Source organism: Notolepis coatsorum (genome assembly GCF_963971535.1).
Source record: "Notolepis coatsorum genome assembly, chromosome: 3".
In the NCBI taxonomy this organism is placed as follows: Eukaryota; Metazoa; Chordata; class Actinopteri; order Aulopiformes; family Paralepididae; genus Notolepis; species Notolepis coatsorum.
In genome coordinates, this window is record NC_140167.1 from 13,356,054 (window position 1) to 13,376,164 (window position 20,111).

The 20,111-nt window shown below is 42.9% G+C and overlaps 1 protein-coding gene across 1 annotated transcript in view; it reads right to left on the reverse strand.

Moving 5' to 3' along the window:
* Positions 1–20,111, reverse strand: part of LOC311225692 (uncharacterized protein) — a gene marked incomplete at its 3' end in the record, with an annotated part of 50,986 nt that overhangs the window by 21,115 nt on the left and 9,760 nt on the right. Inside the window, exons 4-7 of the mRNA XM_084311091.1 lie at positions 15,809–15,967; positions 11,469–11,526; positions 10,737–10,897; positions 3,855–4,055 (exon numbers count right to left, since the gene is read on the reverse strand). Coding sequence (XP_084167217.1) covers positions 3,855–4,055; positions 10,737–10,897; positions 11,469–11,526; positions 15,809–15,967 — 579 coding nt within the window. The remainder of the gene's footprint in view (positions 1–3,854; positions 4,056–10,736; positions 10,898–11,468; positions 11,527–15,808; positions 15,968–20,111) is intronic.

Below are 20,111 nucleotides of genomic sequence, written 5' to 3' on the forward strand. Positions count from 1 at the left end.
ATTTATAAGCTCCGACGTCATCGGTACTGCTATCGATACTCTAGAGAAATTATTATTATTATTATTTCAAAGTTGCGAACGATCTCTCCTCTCTCTGTAGCGAGCCATTATTATTACACACATTCCTCGCGAGTCGCGATAGTCAATTGATAGGCAGGCTATTTTTATAAAGAATGACATCCTCAAGGCATGTAGATTTATAATATTTTAACTTAAAACTAGGCTATTTTTGCGTATATACAGTCATTAATATATTCCAAATAAAATAAGTCCCTCGAGACTTCGTGCTGCCGCCGACTTGAAATCAAATAGGTGTCGGTGGGCAGTCGGCCCGACATTAATAAACAGCAGTCTGTTATAAGCACATTTTTATGAGCTAACGAATTCCGTTATATTGGACATTTGTATTAATTATATCAAGCGAAGAACTGAGAAATTTGGCAGAGAGAGACGGCAACATTATCGTGGGTTTGCGTGATGACTATCTCCGCCTCCCAACGACTTGGTGCTGGATTTGCGAGAGCCAGCAGTGCTTTCAGGTCCGGTCTGGGGACCGCTCAGCCGCGCCCCCCACCCAACAGCTGAATTGCCAATGGCTGAATTGGAGTATTGCACTGTGCGGGCACAGCTCTGTGGGCTCTGCGGCTCTGCAGTTGCATGTTCTCGCAAATCTAGCACCAAGCTCCCGCTGACACATCGTTCGTCATTATTAGACCTGCTTGGTGAAGCAACAATGAAACAAATGTAACTATTTTAATACAATTCAAATTGTGCTTAGAGGGAATTATTTTCACAGGACATTATGACCGGAGATATTTAAATATGTCGGACTTCAACAGATTTCCCCGGTAAAAAAGCGGTAATTACCGGACAACGGAAACCCTGGTCACAGGGCTGTGAAAGTTTGTTGTCAAAGGCCTGCACCCGTTCTGTACAGTGGAGTCCAAGGACTTTAGGTAACAACTAATCATTCAGTGTATATCGTTTTTTTTTGTATACATAGTTGTCTAACTTGTCTGTTGTTGTTATAAGTTATTATTGAAGCAGCTATTCCCACCACTCCACACAAATTTACAATAATTTCTAATCTTTACTGTAGGGAGATGACCAATGCTCTCAACTGCAAATATAAAAATCATAAAAAAATTATCAAAAAGAACCGATAAGAGTATCGATAAAGTACCGAACCGTTAAGCAGTATCGATAAGAGTAGCAGTATCGATAAAATCCTAACGATACCCATCCCTACTGGCGTGTGTCTTTAGACCTGCAGCTCGGTTGAGGCAAGCCAGGCCAACGTTTCATCGTCCAGTTCCATCAGACCGCATTCTCCATACGGTGGCCGGTGTTTGGGGCAACTGGTGATGATATGTTCCACAGTCTGTGCAGGGGCTCCACACTCGCACGAGGCACCGTCCTTGAGGCCCCACCTCTTCATTGAGGCGCCGTAGCGTCCGACGCCGGTCCTTAGGCGGTCGATGGTTGTCCACTGCTTCCGGGGCAAGTCCTGACCAGGGACGTCCAGAGGGTCATTGATGAAGAGGTGCAGCCTGGATGGTTCTGCTGACCTCCACTGCTCCCTCCATCTCATCCTGACCCAGGAGGCCTTGGAAGTGTCAGATGGTGTTGTGTGGAGTAGCCTGTAGGCTTGCATGGAAAAGGGGCGCCGTGACTCTGTGGTGGTATTGTGAAGGAGGTGGGATGCACTGATCTGTGCCTTCCGGGAAAGGGCCAGTGTGGCTGCTTCTCGTCTGATGGTAGCCGGGGCGCGTCTATATTAAAAGGCAGCCCAAGAGTCCTTCCGCATTGGCGTTTTGCGCTCCGATTGGCCGAGCGCGCGCATGAGACGCGACGCGCTCCTTAGCCAGGAATCTAAACTCCCGTTTAAGCTCCAGAGAGCGAGGCTGAAAATCCACAGTTCTTGCCCCACTGATGGAGCCGAATCGCGGATCCGAGTTTTCTGATGAATACCCCCAAAATATGGAGGTCCCGAACGCAATCAAGTATTGATTACGCCGTAACAAATCATTAAAAAAATATATACCGTTAACTGGAGTATGTTGTTTCTTTACATATATGTTGGATTAGAGAATTTGTCATGACAATCCAATAAGAAATCGCACACAGTAACTACATGCATCATTGTTTACAATGAACGATGGGGCTGGGCTGGGGCGCGCGGTGCTCCGGTGGCGGGGGCTGGGCCGGGGCGCGCGGTGCTCCGGTGGCGGCGGCCGGTGAGAGCGCGGCGCTTAGTTAGTAACGCGTCCGTGTCGATTAGCCCCACCATTCATTGTAAACAATGATGTCTGTTGTTGTATCCACCGGGTAAATTGCGATTTTTTTATTGGATTGTCATGACAAACCAATTCTCTAATCCAACATATATGTAAAGAAACAACATACTCCAGTTAACGGTATATATTTTTTTAATGATTTGTTACGGCGTAATGAATACTTAATTGCGTTCGTGATTTGTGGTTTCGGCTCCATCAGTGGGGCAAGAACTGTGGATTTTCAGCCTCGCTCTCTGGAGCTTAAACAGAGTTTAGATTCCTGGCTAAGGAGCGCGTCGCGGCTCATGCGCGCGCTCGGCCAATCAGAGCGCAAAAACGCCAATGCGGAAGGACTCTTGGGCTGCCTTTAATATAGACGCAGCCGGGGCGATACCAGCGAGTACGGGCAGTTGGTTTACCGGTGAGGCTTGTAGGCAACCAGAGACTGTCCGCAGGACGCTGTTGAGAACAACATCCAGCTTCTTCACGTGGGTGCTACGGCACCAGACCGGGGCACAGTACTCGGCGGCAGAGAACACCAGGGCCAGTGAGGAGATGTGCAGTGTCTTTGTTGAGGCTCCCCATGTGGTGCCGGCTAGTCGTCGTCTCAGCGCGGCACGGGCAGTTGTTTCCCCTGGCACCTTCCAGGTGTTGTTTGAATGACAGTGTTCTGTCAAGCTTCACACCAAGGTATGTGGGGGTACACGACATGTTGACAGAATTTGAAAAAACACCTTATCGCCGGTCATATACAAGTCATTAGGATACTGCGCTGCTCTGAATTTAGGCTTAGTGTGGAATTTCTTCCGACGTTAACGTTAACACCGAAGCAGCTAGACGCTTGGAAATTGCTGCGTGTTGTGTGTAACACGCTGTAGCGTCCCCGGTCATGTTCGCGTTGCACCAAACGTTCCATGTTCTCCCGAACACGGAATTTCAGTCCAGATTAGGGCAAATTCCATTTTTATTGCTCAATTCCGCAATTCCGTCCGCGATTCCGTGAACGCGGATTTCATATGGCTCTAAGTTATCTACAGAAGCTGAGAACCTCCTCTGCAGAACACAGTTCTCTACAGAAGCTGAGGAACACCTCCTCTGCAGAACACAGTTCTCTACAGAAGCTGAGGAACACCTCCTCTGCAGAACACAGTTCTCTACAGAAGCTGAGAACCTCCTCTGCAGAACAGTTCTCTACAGAAGCTGAGGAGAACCTCCTCTGCAGAACACAGTTCTCTACAGAAGCTGAGGAACACCTCCTCTGCAGAACACAGTTCTCTACAGAAGCTGAGAACCTCCTCTGCAGAACAGTTCTCTACAGAAGCTGAGGAGAACCTCCTCTGCAGAACACAGTTCTCTACAGAAGCTGAGGAACACCTCCTCTGCAGAACACAGTTCTCTACAGAAGCTGAGGAACACCTCCTCTGCAGAACACAGTTCTCTACAGAAGCTGAGAACCTCCTCTGCAGAACAGTTCTCTACAGAAGCTGAGGAGAACCTCCTCTGCAGAACACAGTTCTCTACACAACATGGTGATAGCTACCTCCTCTGCAGAACACTACACAACATGGCGGTAGCTACCTCCTCCTTCTTGTTCTCCAGCTTCCTCTTCTTCTTGCTCTTCTTGTCCGAGTCCAGCGACAGACCATACAGCTCACTGGAATACTCCTGGAGGAGGAGGGCGATCACGCCGTTCACCACCTGGTCTTTCCACTTCGTTTCCTCATCAATGAGGTCTTCGTCGTCGTCGTCCCAGTCTTTGGCTCCGCTGGCAGGTGCTTGCTGGGTAAAGACAAACCAGGGCGAACCAAGAGACACAAACAAGAGAGAAAAGCTCATGAAATTGCATGTCGGTATGGTGATGTATAGTATGATGAGGTATGGTATGGTGAGGTATAGTATGAGGTGAGGTATGGTATGATGAGGTATGGTGAGGTATAGTATGATGAGGTATAGTATGGTGAAGTATTGTGTGGTGAGGTATGGTATGATATTAAAGCTTTAGTCCTATCCCACTTGGACTACTGCCCAACAATTTGGTCGAGCGCTTCAAAGCAGGATCTGGAGAAACTTCAGCTCGCTCAGAACAGAGCGGCACGTCTCGCCCTCCGCTGCTCTGTGAGGAGCAGTGTTGGGGGAATACATGCCGCTCTGTCTTGGCTTAGAGTGGATCAGAGGCCGGCATGGAGCCTTGTAAAAATGTTGTTTAATATTTATAAAATTGGTAAACCTAAGTCTTTGTGGTCAGAACTACAACCCACCAATATGTCATGGGTCTTCATTTTACTCTACCTCTACCAAGTACAAATGCACGTAAGAGAACCGTAATGTATAGAGCTGCTGCATACTGGAATTGTATACCGGTTAGTGTTGTCAAAAATATCGAAGTATTGATACTGAATATTTAAAACAGCTTCGATACTCATTTCCCGAAGTACCGATACTTTCTGCAGTATCGGTACCAGCTGGCGAGTGTTCTACCGCAAGTTGACGCGCTGTTCAGAGCGCTTGCCCCCCCGGCTCCTCCGAGTCCAGCCCTCCCCCTCACAGAGTCTTCAGTTAGTAAACAAACATTTTAGCTGAAGATGGTAAATGCAGAGCCTCCGCAACTTGTGCTTGTGGATAAAGAAAACAGCAGAAGTGCTGTTTGGAGGTACTTCGAGTTTCAAGTAAACAACGAAGGACAAGCTACAAATGCCCCAATGCTATTTGCAAGCGGTGTTAGAGCAGTGCCAGCGCCGATCTCCATAAAGAAATGAAAGAGGTTCGTGACAGCTGCTCTTTCAACGTCACTGTGACTGAAGCATTAAACCATTAACTCTAGTTTAATACATGATACGTTGTCTACTGATGGCGCATAATATCAACAGCTGATTCGTTGTAACGTTATAGCTACCAGCTAACGTTAGCTACTGCTAGCTCCGTTAGCTTAGCTGGCTACTTTTATAATTACTGCATGGAAACGGAGTAACGTTAACGTTTAAACGTTATGTCGAGGTCATACAATACTACAGTCGACATAAGGTTAACGTTACCCCGTTTCCATCAAGTGTTTAAATAGCAGCAATCTTGTTGAAAATGTAACGTTACTAAAATGCTCCGAGCATAGCCTCTCTCTCTCTCTCTCTGCTTGAGAAAATACCATGTTCTGCATTTGCAATAAAAATGATTGAAGTGAGATGAAGTTATTTTTAAATGTGTGATCTAAAGATAAACAAAGGGTTTTAAAATTGTTATATTTATCTTCTCTTATAGTACCAGAGAGAAGCTAAATTTGAAGCTAAATTTGTACTGCTAGCTCCGTTAGCTTAGCTGGCTACTTTTATAATTACTGCATGGAAACGGAGTAACGTTAACGTTTAAACGTTATGTCGAGGTCATACAATACTACAGTCGACATAAGGTTAACGTTACCCCGTTTCCATCAAGTGTTTAAATAGCAGCAATCTTGTTGAAAATGTAACGTTACTAAAATGCTCAGAGCATAGCCTCTCTCTCTCTCTCTCTGCTTGAGAAAATACCATGTTCTGCATTTGCAATAAAAATGATTGAAGTGAGATGAAGTTATTTTTAAATGTGTGATCTAAAGATAAACAAAGGGTTTTAAAATTGTTATATTTATCTTCTCTTATAGTACCAGAGAGAAGCTAAATTTGAAGCTAAATTTGTACTGCTAGCTCCGTTAGCTTAGCTGGCTACTTTTATAATTACTGCATGGAAACGGAGTAACGTTAACGTTTAAACGTTATGTCGAGGTCATACAATACTACAGTCGACATAAGGTTAACGTTACCCCGTTTCCATCAAGTGTTTAAATAGCAGCAATCTTGTTGAAAATGTAACGTTACTAAAATGCTCAGAGCATAGCCTCTCTCTCTCTCTCTCTGCTTGAGAAAATACCATGTTCTGCATTTGCAATAAAAATGATTGAAGTGAGATGAAGTTATTTTTAAATGTGTGATCTAAAGATAAACAAAGGGTTTTAAAATTGTTATATTTATCTTCTCTTATAGTACCAGAGAGAAGCTAAATTTGAAGCTAAATTTGTTTATAAAAAAAAATATATATATATATATATATATTTTTTTTTGATATCGAAATAATATCGAAGTATCGATACTTTTCAAGGTATCGTATCGAAGTCGAAATTCCAGTATCGTGACAACACTAATACCTGTGAAGATAAAGATGATCAGCAACTAATTTACTTTTAAGAAAGAGTTGAAGGATGCTGTTAGTGGTGAAATAAAGTTGAGTTACTGATTTATTTAGTTAGTATTGTTAGTTTAGTTCGTTTGTTTAGTTAGTATTGTATTTGTGGTTGGAGCCTTTGTGTGTTTTTTTTGTGAGATTTCGAAGATGTTGAGAATGTGCTTAGGCTAAGGTGTTTATGTTTTTATTGTTTTTTTGTTACTGTAATGTAATGTACTGTAATGTTGTAGGTTGTGTGTTAGGACCCCAGGAAGAATAGTATTTCACCCATGGGTGTAGACTAATGGGGATCCATAAATAAACAAATAAACAAAGTAGGGCTGTCCCCAACTAAGGATTTGGATAGTCGACTTTGATTGGCCGAAATGAGCCGATAAGAAAAAATGTCTGAAGGTGCTTAATGTCTGAAGGAGTCGACGGAAGGCTTCTTGTCCTCTGCAAAAGCATGCAATTGGTCCACTGATGGATACATCTTGATATTTGTCTAGTCTAGTGTGTTCATTAGATGGGTGAAATCCTCTTTCAGTGCCTCTGTGCCTGTTTTCTTAGGCAGTTAGTCTCTGGTATGTGTGCCATTAGTGTTACCCACGCCTCTTTTCTTTTGGAAAGAATGATACATATTTTTTTTAAATTTTATATATATAAATAATTATAATTATAATAATGTTTTTTTTTCTTTTTTTTGCATTCGACTAAGAGTTTGGCAGTCGACTACGGCTCCTATCGATCGATTAGTCCAGGGGTTCCCAAACCTTTCAGGCCGGGACCCAGAAAATAAATCGTCAGAGAGCCGCGGCCCAATGCACATCGTCAAGCTTTATTTTTAAATTTTTTTGCAGGCGACCGATTTTTTAAGCCAAATATCACTTCAATCCTATTAAGTTAGTTCAAGTTAGTTATTCATTTATATGTGCTATTTATGAGAGGGCTAACTTGTTGCAAAATAATAATGATAATAATAATAGCCTCATTAAAATACTATTGTTGCTTCGGTTGTTTTCAGCGTTTTATGTGCATAATCTGTTATTTAGTTTGAAATGTTTGTTGAAATAAGTAGATTTTTAGTTTTTGTTTATTTATTAAGTTAATATAAAACCATATAGTCACATTTTAGAATACAATAGAATAGAATTTTAGAATACAACTAGAAACACTGTCATGGCCTGCTTCTAAGTTCAGTGGCCTGACAAAAAAAAAAAAAAAAAATGATATATATTTTTTTGGAAATCATCTCTCGGCCCTCCCGTGGCTGCTCGCGGCCCACCTTTGGGTCGCGACCCCGACTTTGGGAACCACTGGATTAGTCGACTATTCGACTAATAGGGGTCAGCCCTAAAACAAAGTATGGTGAGGTATAGTATGGCATGGTGGGTATAGTATGGTGAGGTATGGTAGGGTATAGTATGGCATTGTGGGTATAGTATGGTGAGGTATAGTATGGTGAGGTATAGTATGGCATGTTGGGTATAGTATGGGGAGGTATAGTATGGCATGGTGGGTATGGTTATGTATAGTATGGTGAGGTATGGCATGGTGGGTATGGTGAGGTATAGTGTGGTATGGTGAGGTATAGTGTGGTATGGTGAGGTGAGGTATAGTGTGGTATGGTGAGGTATAGTGTGGTATGGTGAGGTGAGGTATAGTGTGGTGTGGTGAGGTATAGTGTGGTATGGTGAGGTGAGGTATAGTGTGGTATGGTGAGGTATGGTGTGGTGAGGTATAGTGTGGTATGGTGAGGTATGGTGTGGTGAGGTATAGTGTGGTATGGTGAGGTATGGTGTGGTGAGGTATAGTGTGGTATGGTGAGGTATAGTGTGGTGAGGTATAGTGAGGTATGGTGTGGTGAGGTATAGTGAGGTATGGTATGGTGAGATATGGTGAGGTATAGTGAGGTATGGTATGGTGGGGTATGGTGAGGTATGGTGAGGTATAGTGTGGTGGGGTATGGTGAGGTATAGTGTGGTATGGTGAGGTATGGTCAGGTGTGGTGAGGTGTGGTGAGGTATAGTGAGGTATGGTGAGGTATAGTCAGGGATTAAAGCAAAAAAAATCTCCTGACTGAACTTTTTTTCAGGCCAAGTCATATTCTTATTTTAATCTCCACTATTTTTTTTAATAGCGTTAGCGTTTTAAGGGAGCCTACTTGTAGAGCCTACTGTCCTGACTGTGACTATATACCCTACTGTTGTGGTTGTTGTGCCAGGCAGGGAGGCTGTGTGCTGGAGAGCGTGAATGCAAGTCTTGTGGCTAGCTTCTGATTGATGGCGAGCTAGCACCCCTTTCCCATTACTTTGAACCATGAACTAAACGGCTTGTTATCATACAAACAAGGGACTAAACACGTTTAGCAATTATGCCACAACAACAATGGACAGTCTCCTCCCCACCGTTTGTATATATTTTTTACCACCCACCCACCCCCTCCTAATGTACAGTCTCCTCCTCATCATATGTATATATTTACTGTTAGGATCTCTGGGTAACAGTACTGTATATTTGCTTATCATATATGTGACAAATGTAACAGTACTATACCTGTAAGTCAAGTATGAATATACAGTACTGTTACCCATAGATCCTAACAGAGATTATATACATGATATGATGGGGAGGAGACTGTACATTAGGAGGGGGTGGGTGGGAGAGAAATATACAGTAGTTACCCATAGATCCTAACAGATTATATACATATGATGGGGAGGAGACCGTACATTAGGAGGGGATGGTAGAAAAAAGATATACGGTGGGGAGAGAATATACGGTGGGGAGGAGACTGTCTACAGATACACCTGTGTGATGTTGCTACGGAGTTAAGCTAATAAACTTATACTCACAACCACAGCAGGGGACTCACGTATTGTACTGTGAAGTAACACGACAATGACAAAAGTGTTGTTTCTGTTTTTGACATAGTTGCGGCACATGGAACAAGTTAACAACTCACCACTACAGCCCCCAGTAGCGCTGCCTAGCCAGTCTCTTCAAACGTCCTCTCCTCTCTAAACTTTCTTTTGTTAGGTGGTCCCGCTCATCCTTTTCATCTGAGAACCCCGCGGTGGGTTCTCTTTTTAGTGGCCGGCTTACTCCTTCCATTTAACCGACGCTATTAAGCTAACGTTAGCTAATCGGTATAGAAGCGAGTGCAAGCAGCGTGGTGGCTGTGACGTAGGTCAACAAGCAGAGTTGACGCGCAAGGCTGCAAAAAAGGCGACTCGTTAAACCAAAACACGCAGTTTTTAATTATTTTACATGACTATCTTGTTACCCTGCCATGTGGTGGACAGACTTCTCAGACCTCGCAAATGTGTAACTCTCCCAATAGACTGCAGCTGCAACCGCGGAGCGAGCCTCCGGAGCGAGCAGCGTCCTGTCTCTCGAGTCGCTGAGTGATGACTCTGCTTGGCGCGGCGCGATTTTTTTTCTTCATATTTGGCGCCTCTGATTGGCTTAATTTTGTTTAAATGTGTATGCATCTACAAATCATATTATACCAGGTAGCCAATTCCGTCAGACCGCGAATCAAATGGACGGATCTCCCCAATCAAATTAACGGAAATCCGTCTGGAGACGGAATGCTTTAATGCATGGGTATAGTGAGCCGGGTATGGTGAGGTATGGTGAGGTATGGTCAGGTGTGGTGAGGTGTGGTGAGGTATAGTGAGGTATGGTGAGGTATAGTGAGCCGGGTATGGTGAGGTATAGTGTGGTATGGTGAGGTATGGTGTGGTGAGGTAGTGTGGTATGGTGAGGTATGGTGAGGTATAGTGTGGTATGGTGAGGTATGGTGTGGTGATGTGTGGTGAGGTATAGTGTGGTATGGTGAGGTATAGTGTGGTGAGGTATAGTGTGGTATGGTGTGGTATGGTGAGGTATAGTGAGGTATGGTATGGTGAGGTATAGTGTGGTGAGGTATGGTGACTATAACAATTAGTGGTCCGCATAAACAAAGTTTGGAAACCACTGAGGTAGTGTAATGTATGGTGAGGTAGTGTAAGGTATGGTGAGGTAGTGTAAGGTAATGTATGGTGAGGTAGTGTGTAAGGTATGGTGAGGTAGTGTAAGGTAATGTATGGTGAGGTAGTGTAAGGTATGGTGAGGTAGTGTAAGGTATGGTGAGGTAGTGTAAGGTATGGTGAGGTAGTGTAAGGTAATGTATGGTGAGGTCCTCTATGGGGGACAATGTGTCAATGTCAACAGCACCACACAGCAAGAAATGGGAACCTCCAGGCAACATTTAGACAGGATACTCACCCCATTGGAACTCTTCTTGTTGGCCTTCCAGTCGTCCAGCTGGGCCTTGGTCTTGGCGTCCACCTTGACCAACAGCTTCTGGTCACCTAGCAGCAACTCGTGGAGCAGGCGCAGGGACCTCAGTGTGGACTCCGGCTCCTTGTACTCACATAAGCCAAAAGCTTCAAGGAGTTTAGAGGAGAAAGAAGTTAGATCCTGAACCGTTCACAGATTACTGAAATGCTGAACTGAAATGCTGAAATGAGGAGGAGGTGTAACAGAGAAGTATCTGCAGGTTTCAACAAGTTCAATTTAAGAAGTTTTTTTTAATATCACCACAATAAGAGCAAAATGTTATACCAATTTCACAACCATACTAGCAAAAGAAACCCACATAGACACTGAACTGGTGGCTGCACTTTCGCGCCAATCTAAATTGTCCCGCTTTCCATACAAGCTCTCTCCAGACACACCAAGCTCCCGGTAGTACCTGTGCACATTTAATTTAAGACTTTTCAACTTTTTAACCTTCTAAGGCCTTAAATTGAGAATTATGAATTTAATACTTTAAGACTTTTTAATACATTTACATTTTGTCATTTAGCTGATGCTTTTATCCAAAGCGACTTACAAGTAATACCCTGCAGACACCCTGTTTCTATCTTGAGGTTATCTGTAATGTGGCAGATGGAGACACGGGTAGAGAAAAGAATGGAGGGTAATAGACTAGTAGTGTATGTCTCTTGTTTTCACCTTGAGGGTTCCCAGAAGCTCCCATGATCCTCTTCCAGCTCACGACTTTGCCACATGACTTGAAACATTCAGAAGACAAGCAAAGGGATTAATTTAACTTGACATAAAGGCAAAGAAAATTCACTGAACTAAAACCAAACTTAAATCTGAATCGTTATCATTTCAGATTCAGATTTTATTGTTACATCTTCATTACCGTTACAGCATGGAGTGAAATTATGTTGTTCTCGTCTCATCGGCCTAGCAGGAGTAAAAATTGCACTAATTTACAATAATCATAATGTAATAATCACAGTGCCACTTCGCACATCCGAAGTAGAATCAATGATAAAATAGCTCTAGACTTTACTATTGCAGACTAAACACTGCATGGGTGTAGGGTAGGGATGTCCGATATTATCGGCCTACCGATATTATCGGCCGATATCGGCATTCAAATATGATATCGGAAAATATCGGTATCGGTTTAATTTTTTTTTTACATTTCTAGAACCTTTATTTACCCAGGCAAGTAAGAACAAATTCTGATTTTATTTATTGTCAAAAGTATGCATAATGTTGTGTTAATTCCACAACAAGAGATATGTAATGTTAATTACCTGAAATTATTCAGTTTTTGGGGGGGGGGGGGGGGGGGGACCCTGGATATATCGGTATCGGTTGATATCGGTATCGAAAATTAAGCGTTGGACAATATCGGTATATCGATATCGGTAAAAAAGCCAATATCGAGCATCCCTAGTGTAGCACTAGATCACCAGAGTCACATGCAGGGTAGCCGGCCGCTAGTGTTAATAGTTCATGAGTCTGATTGGGGTCTTTAACACTTTCACTGCCACGAGGTGGCGCCAGAGTTAGCGCTTGCATGCCACCATCCACTTTAATGTTAGCGTTAATATCGCCTAATCTATGTTTTAAATTATGGCTATGTGTCTAATCTGCCCGTCACTTATCAAATAATCATTTTCCAGTCAGTGCTGTCAAGGCAGATTGGTTTTTTATCGCTTCATTTCCGTTTGAGAGCATTTTGAAAAGCACCCGTTTGAGGTAAAAAACAGCCTATTCTGGGCCATTCTATGATAATCGTCTTTTACTGGAATATTCCAGAACGTTGATATTTGTCGGCCTATTTATGAATCGTTTTCAAATAAACGCTAGATGATCAATATTATACGTACACGCACGCCCATTCGAGCCGCGCACGGATAATCGCCGTGTTCATTTCCTCTTGGATTTTTTCAGTAAAACCGATAGACATTTCACAAAACAGCTTATATCTTCATCAAAATGAGTCTGATTATCCTAACACTGATAACATAGATTCCTTACCTGACATCAGATGGTATCCAACTGGTATATTCCAATTCCTGATCACCATTCGAAAAAATCGATAAGTGTATAGATCCAACCTGTGTACAGTGCAGTACATGATTCCGCGGGGCAGAGAGGCTCCAGAATTAACTCTGATAACCCCGGCTGCATCAGTGGACTGGAAAATGTGGAGTACAGGATTTTTTCCCCCATCCATTTTCATTTGAGTCCATTCCAAAATCCCTTATGTCATCTGGGAGACGATAGGGGGCGCTTTTTTCCACATCTGATCGCCGGCGGCTCTCGGGTAGACTAGGGTAGGCTCGCGTGATGCAATATGATTTCAGATCGCTTAAATTTTTTTTTTTAAATTAAAAAAAAATCAGAGAAATCTCGTGAGTGGCTTTCAACGAGATATTAATAATTCCGAGAAAACTCGTGAGTGGCAGTGAAAGTGTTAATAATCCTGCAAGCTTTGCCGACAGGACGTCCGTTGTCTATATCCAGAATGGAGGGAAGCTCACATCCACTAATGTTGTGTAGGGTTGCCACGGTGATGTGGAATTTCCCATGACTAATAAACTCACGGCAACACCGGTATTACCGGACATTTTACAAAATGATGCTCAATATCTCTAGAGAGCTGATCTGGTCTCTTTGACACCTCCTACTGAATACCCAGAGTAAGAGATGAGCCATGATGTTTATTTATGTCTATAAATGCTGTGTAGTGTGGATGCCTACTGTACATGAGTAGGGTGAGTAACCTACATGCCATTACTGTGTTTTATCTATTGACTCATTATAGCTAAATGTATTATCTTGAAATAATATAACACCCGCCCCGCCGCCCGTTACTATGACATTGTCTATCCTTACATACAATGTATCCATGCCTGTAGCTAAATGCTGAAAAACAGGGAACATTAACTTTTTAGCTTTTCATAAAAAAGAATTAAACAAAGATTATAAATAGCTTTTTAGTATATCTCCATGAGTTATATGTATTGTGTGTTATCTCTCCACGCTATGGTAGTGCTTGTGTCAGTAAAGGAGATAACAATTTTTTTTTTTATATAGGCCTATATACATAATTAAATCAATATCTTCCTTTTGAATAAAATAGGCTCAGGAATCAGGATTGTTAAAGCTAATTAGCCTAATCCATGTCAAAAAGAGTAGCCTATAGTAAATGTATACACACACACAAACACAGGAGAGGGAGACTAGCTTATAGCAGACTTAATGATTTTGTAATATTTTTGCTAATTAAGTGAAATATTTATTATCATCAACTATCCAGTTCGTTTTTATAGTGTAACTTTTGGCTACTTCAAATCATTGAACGTACAGAGAGAAAGAGAGATACGATGCTCAGAGAGACGGGCTCAGCCCCCCCTCCCCCTCCCCACTATTGGAACTCCACAAAACCTAAATTGATTTATCCTGTGCCTGTGAGCGTTAGCTTAGTTAGCAGCTAACGTTAGTTACCGCGACGTGGGCATACAGGAATGGCGAGGATGCAAAGCATGTTAGATGCATTGGACCCGATGCTTGCGGAGTTTACATAGAAACAGCGAGACTTGCGAGAGGAGTTGTCACAGGGCTGTCGAACGCTCAGCCACTCCCTTGCAGCTGGAGTTCACGTGAAACACGGAAATTATCAAATGTGAGCGAAACGCGCACTGTAGAGTCCTGGCTCTAGGGAGAATCACGAATAGTGTTAAGAAGTTATTTATATTTTGAACGTGATTCATTACGCAGTAGTTAGATTACACGTTACGCATGACTTTGAACGTCTGCCATTTCCACCGCAAAAGGCACATACAAGTAACAATACGATGCGTCGATCGTGAATATGCAAATCGATTAAAGACGAATCGTTGCAGCCCTAGTTCCAATAAAAAAAATAAACCAACTGACAGTAATACCTTCCGTCACTTTTCTATCTGCTCATTGACGGACGGACTAATGTAGCTTATTTAGCGGATCACGCAAACATACTTTTGCTGCTGTGGAGTTTAATCCAAAATATTTCCGAATCCTCTGCTACCTTCTTTCTCTCCTTCACGTGAATTTACAACTAAGTGAAAGTGTAACCTAAAAATAGCTGCTGTCCGCACATTCAGTTTTATAATGTTGTCCGATTTACAATACATTCTTGATAAACACATTTAGTATTTTACAATAATTCATAGTCCGCATAACATCGTCACTTGTTGGCCAACCTGCAAAACCGCAAGTGGGCCAAAACGAGATAATTTTTTTTTTCTCTCTACCAATTCCGTGTCTTTTTACAGACCGCGCGTCAAATGACCACGTCGGACAGTATACGCTCAAGAACTGACCAATCACTGCTGATGGCGAAAATTATTGGTCAGCGTTGTATCCAACGAGTGTCTGCTTCCAACAATACCCCACGTGGGGGGGTGCGAGTGAATATAGGAAGTAGGTGAAAATCAGTTGTGACTCAGACTTCAGAACGCACGGAGGTGGATGGCAGAAATGGATTTTGGAACTTTTTCTTTTGGTGTCCGTTTACTAAAACCTCTCTCAAACACTAATTTCTGAACGGATTTTTATAGAATTCTGACCTGTACTACATAAGACTTCAAGCTCTGGAACCGCAGTGTTTTCCACCATACCTCAATGCTGAAATAATGGAATCTGGCAACCACTAAAGAAGAATGCGAGTAGACAAGTTCAACTCAAGTTCAAACCTCTGCTACTCTATTTCATTAGCACTAAAAGTGATTATCCTTTTTTGCATTAGTAACTTCAGAATGTTATCTTTCAAAGGAGAACAGGCTCATGCATGTGCTATAAGTATATTATAAAGTATAAAGCTAAGCTTTGCAAAAAAAGTATGCAGTCCTCAAGTTCAAGTAAAAAAAAAAAATGCCACTTTTCTGTCTGCCTGTTAAGAGCCAGTCCTATTCCAAACAGTTTTAAAAAGGACGACTTCCTAGATGGTTCTGTCTAACGGACCATCTGGACGGCCAGGTTAGCTGTGTGTGCGCCCTTCTCACCATGACAAGCCGTCTGACCAACAAGGAGGGGACCTTTGGGGAGATGTTTCCCACAAACACCGTGGTGGTCGGGCCTCCGGCTCCGCTGTCAATATTCACATACTTTTTTGTCCATAACAACACAGACTTCTGTGCCGAGACCGGGGAGGGAAGCAGCACCTGCGACAGAGAAGAGCGCAAAACCACATTAACCAAACCGACAACCATTGAGAAGGGAAGGAGACAAATATAATAAGACAGCCTTGGTATGCAAACATTTAGTTTCAAAACTAATGAACGACAATCTGATATACAGCGGTGACTAGGGGTGTGACGACACTCTTAGTGTACATGATTCCATACACAATGCTGGGTTGACCATTAGCTATGACAGTATTTTGAACAAAACTTAAATGAAGTTAAGTTAAGTAAATTAACACATCCGGTGCCGTTAACGTAGAACTACGTTTCTGTCGCCCGATCGTTGAGTGCCGGAAACGTAGATCTACGTTTTTCTCACGGTATTTATTTTATTCTCTATTGCCATTCATAATTCAGCGGGGCACCTTGTGCATGCTGTACTGAATGTGTCTGAGCTGGCAGACGGTCTTATACCGCCCTCTAACGCCTTCGGCCATTATTGCACCCCGTTAGAAACGGGTTCGTTTAATTTCTCTACCGAGCTGTGGCGTGGGGGCGGGTCCTAAACACTCGGCAAACCACACGCTTGTAGGGATGGTTTTGACTACTGACCCCACCCGCCCGTTGAAGTGCAATGCCCAACAACGTCGGGGACAGGATCGCTGTGGATAACTGGAATGGCGATCAGATATTTGGATTATTTTTTTTGCATTACATCAGAGACCAGGTAAGTCAAGTCAAGAGTTTTATTTGTCATGACATACAAGTATACAGTGAAATGCAGGGGGGGGGGGTCTTGCCCGCAACGATTGTGCATAGTACAGTAATACAATAAGAATCCAAGGGATGAGAATGTGACATTTGTGCAATAATACAAGTCATAAGAGTAAAGACATAGGTATATGTACTGTACATGAGTTTTTTTTAAAAGCATGGTAAGACATGCTAGGTCCTGTGATAGTGCAATACACTGTTAGCTACGGATGGGGCACTGGGTCTTATGTATACTACTATACAATGCTATACTATACAATCTACAGTTATACTATGTGTCCTTATGCTAGCTTGCTATCCATCTATTTACTATACAAGAACCACTCCTGTTCTTGTTTTTAAAGTGACCTTTCATTGTGTAAAGTGACCATAGTGTGAGCAGCATATGTGTGTGTGTGTTCATGTGACTGCTAGCATGTACAGTGCATGTGTTGTGTGTGTGCTCATGTGTGCAGAGTTCAGTGTTCAAGACTCTGATGGCCTGGGGGAAGAAGCTAAACAACGGTCTAAACAACATTGCATGCGTGCACGAGGAAGGATAATAATTATGATCTAGGGTTGATTTCAGGAAGATCCGATAATCAGGCGAAAAATGACAGCGTGTTTATTGAATTACACAAAAACGCAGTTTTCACATCTTTTCCCTGGACAGGGTATCTGCAGGTTTAGCCCAGTCAGATTTAAGACTTTTTAATGCCACTCAGAATTAAATTTAATACCAATTTCACAATAACAAAATGGCAAAAATCATGCAACGACACCAATTAGTTTAAGTTTAGGGACACATTGGTCCAAAGATGTTTATTAAAACATAACTTGGAAACTTAAAAATCTTTAACTTAAAGGAGTAACTGGATTGGATGAATTTCAACAAAGGGGTGCCAAACATAAATAGAAAATATAGCTATACAAAATATACCAGGGGCCAAGCAGCAAGTGCAACAGCCACATTTCCGTCAGAACACATACTACCATAGGACTTGTACCTGTAAGAACACATGACTATCACCATAGAACTGATACCTGTCAGAACACATAACTATTACCATAGGACTGATACCTGTCTGCAATTAGAAACTGGGCATCGTAAATGTCAACCCCCCCCCCCCCCCCTCCAAATGTACAGTCTCCGATACCGATCGTTTTTGATTAAAAAGAAATTAAAAATTATTTTATATAAAAAAATTTATTTTTATAAAATATATATATTATATAATTAGACTTGTACTATCTGCGAGACATCGCCACCACGCAACAAGTCAAAATGCTCGCTATCTGCAAACAGCGCCACTGTCTGTGTACTCTAGTAGCCTCCAGCTCCAAAAAGGATTCTCCGGCGCTGCAGCTGGACCCTATTGGTATAACGTTACTACTGTCACATTCAGCAAGCCCTCAGCTCGAATACGCATTGAAACAATGTTATAAGACATTGATATCAGGAGCTATCTGTGGCTACTGCTAGCCGGCTAGATGACGTTAAGACAACTATTTAGTTCAATCGGACATTTCGTTTTGAACTGTGAACTAACGTCAGCTAACGCAAGCTAACGCAAGCTAACGGAGATATCAACATGGACTACTAGACTTCCTGGGGCATTTGTTGATATCCGGAGCTATCAGTAGCTAGCCGGCTAAATACCGTTAGACAATGCCTACTAAAAGTGAATAGTTGACTGGGTAATTTTGTTTAAACAGTAACGATAGCTAGGTAGCTAACGTTAGCTCAGGTCGAATGCACTATAGACTCAGCAGAGGAGCCTCCTCCTCTGTGTTTACAAACTCTACACGGGTGCAGGCGGGGCTAGGGAGCAGCGGCAGTTTGCAGTTCCTGTGCGTCTGAGACAAGCGAGTGAGATCGGGGCATCCCTACTTTCTATGGCATTTTTAAGACCTGAAAGATGGATTTAAGACATTTTAAGACAAACTAAGGCCTTAATTATTGATAAACAAGGGCGGCTACGTGGCGTAGTGGGCAAGGCACTCGCCACGAAATGCTGGAGACGCTGGGCTCGTCAGTTCGAGCCCAGCGCTCCACATTTGCTTTCAGTTTAGCTGGTCGTCCGTACTAATACACATTGGCCGTATTAGGGGGTGGGAAACTGATGGGTGGGGATCGGGCGTTGTGGACAGCGACTCCTACAGGTCGGTTGGTGCGCCTGCGCAGTAGAATCAGGAAGTGTCGGGGGCAGCGTGATCCTCCCACGCGTTACTCCTCGCCACTGAGAGATCGCGCTGCGCAGGTGAAAAGATGCGACTGCTGTTACCTCAAGTACCGGAGGGGACTTGTGCTATGTATGACTTAGGGGGCTTTCTCACTCACCCTATTAGTTTCTATTTCGTTCCGTTCTGCCCGTTCCGAGATCTGATGCGAACTCCCCCCCCCCCCTCTCCCCCCTCTAGTTTGTGTACACACTTCAGTCTGGGTGCGCTCTGGGTTTTGGTTTGCGTTTTGAGCTTGTAAGCTTGCCGTAGTCGATGATGTCACGCTCAAAATGTAAACACAGGAAGTGTTAACACGGAGACTGGAGAATGGATGTTGATATAAAGAAACAAATAACTAATAAATATGAAGTTATATTTGAACCTCTGTTGTCAAGCCTTGTCAATATAACCCACCCCCCTTTTCTCACGAATGGAACTCTGTTGTAGAGTCCGCTTTTGATCGTTTTGCAGGGTTAACAATAACGCTAAGCTAACGGCTAATGCTAACGTTACTACATGCAACATACTAGTAACATTGCTCGCATCGATTATATTGAATGTCATTGATCTACTGGTCGACCGAAAATGTAAACGGGAATGTCTTAACACGACTGCGGACTCTGGATGTTGATATAAAATGAACAAATTGCCAATAAATATGAAGTTATATTTGAACCTCTGTTGTCAAGCCTTGTCAATATAACCCACCCCATTTTATCACGAATGGATGGTGTTGTAGAGTCCGCTTTTGAGCGTTTTGAGCGATCTACTGGTCGACCACGGCCGACTGGTTGGTCACCACTGGTCTAATAGAAATAAATGCATTCGAACAAGAAAGTATAGTATACAGCAATGGCTAACGCTAGTTAGCTAGCCTGTTCAGAAGCTAACATTATCCCATCGCTTGTGGCAATTATATTGCATGTCATTGATCTACTGGTCGACCACGGCCGACTGGTTGGGCACCACTGGTCTAATAGAAATAAATGCATTCGAACAATGTATAGACATAGCAATGGCAAACAAAATGTATGACGTTATGTCAGCAGCACCAGGCGCCACGCCCGTGAAAAGGTACAAGCTCGCAAAGCCACACCCCCCGTTCTCTCGGGGCCGAAACCGAGACCACCTCTGCCAGCTGATCCCGTTCAGCGGGGCGTGAAACGAATCAGCGCCGTTTCGCACCCCAAAAGGGGTGAGTGAGAAC